The sequence below is a fragment of the Crocodylus porosus genome, unplaced genomic scaffold (assembly GCF_001723895.1).
Source record: "Crocodylus porosus isolate Cpor-Errol unplaced genomic scaffold, CroPor_comp1, whole genome shotgun sequence".
NCBI classification, from domain to species: Eukaryota; Metazoa; Chordata; order Crocodylia; family Crocodylidae; genus Crocodylus; species Crocodylus porosus.
The window spans coordinates 72,756,813-72,764,718 of NW_017728948.1; the positions used below are offsets into that span (position 1 = coordinate 72,756,813).

The window sequence follows — 7,906 nt, forward strand, 5'->3', positions numbered from 1 at the left end:
TCTCGTCAGGTATGTACCATGACAATAGACTATCAAGCATGCTGTGTTAATCTACTCCAGATCAAGTACAGCTATAGTCTTGCAGAAATGCTAATTTACAAAAGAAATGTGGCTTGAATGATAAAAGAACACAATTTGTTTTAGATTTTCATCCATTTATAGCTTCATACACTGGGGTGTGGCATGACATTACATGATGCATCAGATGGCACAGGATGCCATTACAAGTTGCATCAAATGGCACAGAATGTCATATTGTGCCATGAGTGATGTATCATCTATGAAAGCACAACAAATATCACCACAATGTGAAGTGTTGTAATACAATAAAAATAGTGAAAATAAAGTTTTTGGACAATTGAAGCTATCAACCTCAGTTTGGATCCAAATTACTCTCATTCTGAAATCCTTGGTAAACCTGTGTGGACTGAACATTAGGGTAAAAAAACAAAAAAAACCCAGCAACAACAAAAAAACAAAAGCAGTCTTCCTCTACTGGTGTAATGAAGCATTCACAAAATTCACACAGTAGGAGAGGACGTCACAACATTTCTAGTTTAAAATGTATGAAAATGTCTTGTTTAAAGTAACACAAAGAAAGATGTCAAGAGAGGGTCTCAAAGACTTCTATTTCCCTAGTCTCTATGAAATTCAGGAATGTTTACTAATTATTTATCTACTCAATCCCCAATCTACTTTTACAGCAACACCATTAAATGTAGACAGTGCTATCTGAGATCACCCTCTGGAACTTCAGTGTGTCACTGGTTTATGGAGGCAAAAAGATCATAAATTATTGACTCTATTTGGATTAGAGACACCAGCCAGATGGTCCCAGATGTATATTATACAAATGGTGACTTCTCGAAGACAATTCAATCTAGTTATTTAAGTTAACATGCTAGTCCACCCTTCCCCTCCCCTCGCACAACAAGGGAAAATATGAACCCCATAAAATGTTTTTTTAAAATGTAAAGCTAGCAGCAGATGAGAACTTAAGGCTCTAGACAAGCAATGTTCCCCCTTTAAACAACTCTGTCCACTCCTTCCATGAGAAAAATAGGAGAATCTTGTTACCCATCTTGTTGACCTAAAGTCTGCAGCTCTGCAGTATGTATATTATGATGAAGGAAAACATTTTTCCTGCTGTACATGTGTAAGGAAATTGGTCCCCTTGGAGGCTGTCCGAGTCTTCCTGTAAATGTGGAATGCTGCCGGGGTATAGTAGTCTGATCCTTTGGAGCCCCTGAAAATACAGGGAAGTTTTCTGCATTCGGTGTTTGCTTTACTGTATTTCGCGCAGTGTTGGCCAAAAGATTCTGGGTGACATTAGAAGTGAGGGTTTCATATGTGCCTCTTGTGTGTTTAACGACTTCCACTATTTCTTTATCTTTCAGGAGGTTGCTCCGACACAAATTTGACAGCTGACAGCTTTTGGTCTCGTAGGCAGTTGCTTGGTTGCCCGATGAATATCTAAAAGGGTCCTCGGTGGGAGTATGTGCTGACTTTCTGTCCCTTGTGTTGAGATTTTGGATCGTAATTCTGTTTAGATATGTAGCCTGGAGCAAAGAAAACAGAAATGAAAAAAAGGCATTAGCAACAGAACATATTAACACTAAAACAGCACACAGCATGCAGAGCACTCGCAGTAGCATCTGCAGATAAGCAACAGACCAGGCATTCACTGCTGCTTGATTAAAATGAAAGACAAATCTCAAATGTTAGCACATCTCCCAAGGCACTGCTAGTGTAAAATTGAAGAATTATTCATTTATAGTTAACAAAACAACTTTGAAAAGCATTTATTTAATATATTGAATTTGGGAATTTGCTTTAAAAACCTAGTTAAATTGAAAAGGCAGATTCTTTTAGGGAGGAATAGATATATAGGGAAGCCTCATGACTTTTAAAACAATTTGTTTTGCACTTATCTTAGTTAAAGAAATAATAGTTTGGTTCTAGAAAGCTAACTCTAAATCCTTTCAGGCATTATCTATGAAATGAAAAGAAAACAAATTCTAAATACTTTACATTGCTGTTAAACTCAGAACATGCTAACATTACATGTGTGAGTAGTCCTGTTGAAGTCAATTTAGATAGTTCCTTATCTGCATGAAGTTAAATGCATACTTAAATGTTTTGCTGAATGAGGGACTTAAAGATACAAAATAAGGGGCATATCAGCATTTATCATATTGTCTAGGGACAGAAATTACTCATAAAATGGTGATCAGTAACTGGTTCAAATCTGTAACACAACAGAAGTTCAGTGCACGTAAAGGACATTTATACATGTGCTCCTGGAAGAGTGGGGGGTACTTTAATTAGAGCAGCTCTGAGAGCCACTCTAATTAAAGTGCCTGGGAGCATCTCGTGTATCAGTGTCCACACACTTAAAAATGGTGTCAGGGTCACTTAACTAAAGCTTGCTCAATGAGCTTTAGTTAAAGTGCCCCCCCCCCCCCGATTTTTAACCATGGGGATGGTGATACGCAAGATGATGGAGTCTGCTGGAATGCGGTAATTATCATGCTCTAGCAGACTTGATTAAATCGAGCCTGCTCCAATGCACTATAATTACAGCATGTCGGAGCAGCCTCGCTTCTCATATATAGGCACCCAAACTGCCTTCAAAATGGCCAAAACTGATTTAAGATAAACCTGGATGGACATAGTATCAGACTTAACTGATTTAGGTTAAATCGATCTATTGAATTTCTTTCCCAGATCCTCTCTAGATTCAAGTTAACTCACAGTCCCCCAACATCCCAGGATGCTTTGTGCCTCCCTCACAGGGTGTGTGGGCTAACCTTGGCCCAAGCTATCTGCTTCAGCTTAGTCGGGAGGCGTGCTCTAATGCCCACCGGCTTCTGGACTGGGCCACTGCAGGCATGTGGCTCCATCTCCAGAATCAAAAGTGAAATCTGTTCACTTGCTTATTGGTTCTATCTATGCAGCTTAGACTAACCCGTGAAGATTGATTCAATTCAGCCTCAGGCTTTTTGACTGTCTGTACTTAACCATTTTGTGTACGTGTGATTCATATCTCAATCAATTACCTGTTTCCACTCAATCATGACCCTTAGTAATAATGTTATGCCCTCCACTGATCCAGTTCTGGAGGACGCAAGATACCTGTAGCCGCAATTGTATTCCTCCTCCTCTCACCAATCCCATATTATACTTTTTTTTAAAGGTTTAGAATGTCCTTATTTTGAAACCTTTAGGATATAAAATCAAATAAACAACATTTTGAGCAGAAAATTGTTCATACAACTAGGGCAGCATCCTGCCAGCTCAACAGTTATCTGCATTTAGTGTGACAGCATAGGGCATATTGAGGAACGATACTGATTAGAAGATGCTAGGCAGAAGACAGGGCAGGGTGACAGACTAACTTCAAACTAACACAGCTAACTACCTCTTTCTTCCCAGAGAAAATGCCAAGCATTGGCACTGCAATGAATTATTTACACAAAGTAAATTAAGGTAACAGTTACCAATGTGCAGTAATGCCTCTTACCACTTTCTATTTGGGACTATCAGTAGCTATTACAATGGTGCTGACAGATTTTTGTAACATGAAATTAAAATTTTTATGTAGTCACAAGAAAGCTTCTTGCCATGATAACTTTGAACATAAAGTATCTCATTCCAGCATGTCTGGCAAAGATTAAACAATATTCCAAAGCCACATCTCAGTGAGCTTAAATAGTGAACTCAAGCCCTCAATACACAAAGTCAAAGGCCTAAAATTGAGTATATACTAATGAGACAAAAATGTTTTCTTCCTTCTCCAGACACCTACATTATTATGTTTTATGGGAGTTCTTTAACTTATATTGCAATTAGTTAGTTCATTTTATATTTTTTACTCTTCTCTCTATCTAGTAAGGTTATATAGTTACTAAGCCCCAGTTACTATTTGAGAAACCAGCAATAATAGCATCCATTGTACCCTATCTTAAAAGTTAATTTGGAACATCATTCTTCCTTTGTTTTATCCCTGTCCCATTTTCTTAGGTATTGTTCGAGCAACCTAGTTCACTTGTAATCAAAGACTGATATTTTCCTGTAGTTCTGTTGCCAGTGAATGCTGAAAGGACACAGCAGTTGCCTATCGACATGTACATGGTCATTTCTTTTCAGCTTGGCCATTCCTACAGCTTGGGGCTAACTACTGCTACTTTGGGGCCAAAACTTTGGGACCCAATCCCTATACTACTACTTTGTTAAATAACTGTTTAAGGATTTTTAAGTAAATCTCTAAAGATTTCCTCATGGCAAGCTGTATTACTTTACATTTTGTGAAATATATATATATTTTTATTCAGCTTAATTGAAGGATATATTGAATGCAGTGTGTGACATACCCTGACCCTAGATGCAGCCAGAGGGACCTTTGAGGCATATGCCCAGGGTGTTCCTACACCTTCAGGTGCTCCCTTCTTCCACAGACTCCTCCAAGCTATCTGCTGCTTGGCCACTGAGAACAGACTAGATGTCAGAGGCCAACTCCTTGGCATATCGTGCGTCACCCTTACCTATCTCACCCACAACATGTCAGCACTTAACAGGGGGGAGTTTTGCTAGCTAGAAGAACTGTACTCTCATCCAGTAATAATGCACTCAGAAATGACAGATCCCCCTTTCCAGAGAAGCAGCCTGCTGTCTGTATGGTTAAATACTCTGACATTATACTTACACTGACAATAATTTATAAAATATAATACAATATTATAAAAACAAGAGCAAACATAAGAAATCAGTAACTGTATGTTGGGGTACAGACAGAGTTATAAGAACAGACAAACAAAAAAAATATCAAAACAATATGATTTTATCTTGTGTGTTAAACCTGAGAATGCAGCTTCTATCTAGCTCAATGGCTTAGGAAGCAGCTTCTTCCTCTGACATTCCTGCCAGGGCCTCCTGCAAGGGCAGTTCACAGACTGAGGGCCTTAAGCTATTCCTTATGCCCAGGAACAAGCTAAACACAAAAACTTGCTCTCAAGGTGAAGTTAATTTTTGGTTTCCTATCTGACCATTTATATACAGCACCCCTTGGATTCTTGGGGAGTCCACACTGAACATAAATTCCTCCCCACCGCTCCTCCTCCATCTATGTTTACCAGACTACAAGTCTTTTCTGGTCTAATTCAGATCAGGAGAATATTTGAATACTTTTAGACACAAAGATGAATAATATAATGTCCTAAAGATATTGTCTCTTACTTAATTTCTCCATTGTGAAAAATGGCTTTCCCAAAATCTGGCTCAAGTGCCTCTACCTGTCCCAAGAGCCCTATTTGATAAGTAAATGAATGATTGTCAGATGCTAAGTCTCAGTGATTACTTTTCTTCAGCCATTCTGGCTTTGAGGTGAACAAAACCCATCGTTTCTCACTTGAAAGTCATAATCATGTTGGGCAATCCAACCCTATCATTCTAATATTATAAAAACCTATAAGTCTGCTTGTCTGTCACACTTTATTCTCATACTGATTGGCTGATAGAAAATACCAATCAGAGTGCTCCAAGTGTGGGGGAGCACCGCCATGATTCCAAAGCCACGCACAGGACTGGACAGAGGGTGGAGGAGCCGAGGTCAGCAGTGCTGACCTCGGCTTGCATCCCCACTCCCTGCAAGTGGTGCTGAAGACCAGACAGGGGATGGGGGAGCTGAGGCCAGCAGTGCTAGCCTTGGCTCCCCGACTTCACTCCCTGCAAGAGGCAGAACAGTGGCAACATGGGACATTAGGTGGTGGCACTCCATCTCAGCCCATTCCTCTACCTCCTGCCCCTGTCATTTTTGATGGACAACTGGCTAGTAATGTATAAAATTGCATTTTACATCAAATAGCACAATGCATATAAACGTAAGGATGACAAAGCCAAATACTGCTTGGTGCTACTTACCTGTAGTGACTATATATGTTGTATCTGTCAAACAAACTCAAGAAAGCATGCATAACACCCTACAAACACCTCAAATTATAGTGGGGGTGATGACACAGTGAACCTAACCTGTGTACTTCTTTGCAAAGCTGAGTGATAGGATTTAAGTGAGATAGTTAGCCATGTTAGTCTGAAGTTATGCAGAAGACAGAGTAGGGATGAACCTTATAGACTAATTCAGAGATTCATACTCTTTTGTGAGCCTGAGCTCACTTCATCAGATGCTGAGAGAGGACATGAAGATGCAGTGAAAAGATAAGGGCTTTGGATTTTTACGTATGCCTTTGGGGGAATACTAGTTCCCAGGTGGCAGAGGTGGCAGAGTCAGCAGGAAGGCTGTTCTCTAACAAAACTGACAGGACTCTGAAGACTGTGCTGTAGCTATACAAAAGGTGCCCCTTTGGTGTCTATACTGGACAGATGAGGCTATCCTTCCATGTAAAAATGAATGAACACACATAGAATAATAGAATCATAGAAAATTAGGGTTGGAAGGGACTTCAGGAAGTCATCTAGTCCAACCTTTGCTCAAAGCAGGACCATCCCTAACTAGATCATGCTAGCCAGGGCTTTGTTGAGCCAAGACTTAAAAACCTCCAAGGCTAGAGATTCCACTACCTCTCTAGGTAACCCATTCCAGTGCTTCATCCCTTTCCTAGTGAGAAAGATTTTTCCTAATATCCAACCTAAACTTCCTTTGCTGCAAGTTCAGACTGTTGCCCCTTGTTCTGTCATCTGCCACCACTGACAACATTTGACATCAGTTCCAGAAAGACAGTATAAAAAGTCTGTGACTGAACACTCTACACTTTAACTTCTGTACATACTCCATCACGGATCTTTGAGTATCTGTTCTTAAACAATGAAACTATAAAAACTAGCTTGCTTTTGAAATTGCAGAACAAAGAACAATGGACTACTGGATTCTCAGAACCCAGCATGTGACTCCAGTTGCATCTTCTCACTCTAATAAAAAAAAAACCGGAGCCTTTTCAACCAGTGATTCAATGCCATCACTTGTCCAGAATCTTACAATATTCTCAGATGATCATTGCATTGGCTCCTACCCTTCTTTCAATCCAAAATTACTGGGGCATATGTGCTTGCCTTTCCAGAGGAACCACACAGATGTGTCACCAATGCACTTAGCTACAAATACCTACAATTCACAAGGAATATATCAAGGGGTAAACCATCTCACTAGTAAAAATGTCAGGATCTCAGGAGACAATGGGAGTCTTGTAAAAAATTCCACTACCATTTGGTAGGAAACATATCTGTCTGGGGCTTACTTAGCTTCTGCCTGAATGTATGCTAATAAGAAACTTTTGGAAACTATTTTGGTAAATAAATGCTTGAAATGAAGAATTACCTCTGACATTGCATGGAGGGAAATAAAATTAGTAGAACTATTTAAGATACCATGAATGTAGACTCTGGGCACATCTACATGACAGGTTTACTGTGAAGCTGCCCAGTTAGCTCCATAGTAAATGTCTCCACTTCTACATGTGCAGCTCTACTAGGCCTCAGTAAAGTAACAAACTCCGCTGTAGGTTAGTACTTGTAAATACAAGTACTATCGTACAGTGGAATGTTGTAGTGTGCAGCAGCACACGTGTAAAAGCTAACCCAGCTGGCTAGTGCCTGCCAGGTAGCCCTGTACTAGAGCACCTGCTTGCCCCAGCCAGCCCCTCCACAGCATGTTGAGCCAGGTCAGAATAGCCCTGGGCTGGTAGACTATCCCTTGGGCCCCCGCTGCCAGCTAGGGTTGCTCTGACTCGGTTCAACGTGCTGCTGTCCCAGACTTATGTTCAAATGCAGCGCCCAGGGGCAAAACACTGTGGTGCAATATGCACCACAGTTTATTGCTATGCATTAATAGCCTGTTTAAATGTGTCCACTGACACTCAGACTGACAGTTTGTGGCTGCTTGCAGATGTTAAAC

The 7,906-nt window shown here is 40.3% G+C and overlaps 1 protein-coding gene across 1 annotated transcript in view; it reads right to left on the reverse strand.

Annotated features, from left to right (window-relative positions):
- Window positions 1–1,043: 1,043 nt before the first annotated feature.
- CCSER1 (coiled-coil serine rich protein 1) overlaps window positions 1,044–7,906 on the reverse strand; it is a 1,382,889-nt gene continuing 1,376,026 nt past the window's right edge. The window contains exon 10 of the mRNA XM_019552963.1: window positions 1,044–1,559. Within this exon, the coding sequence (XP_019408508.1) occupies window positions 1,074–1,559 (486 nt within the window). The 3' untranslated portion in view covers window positions 1,044–1,073. The remainder of the gene's footprint in view (window positions 1,560–7,906) is intronic.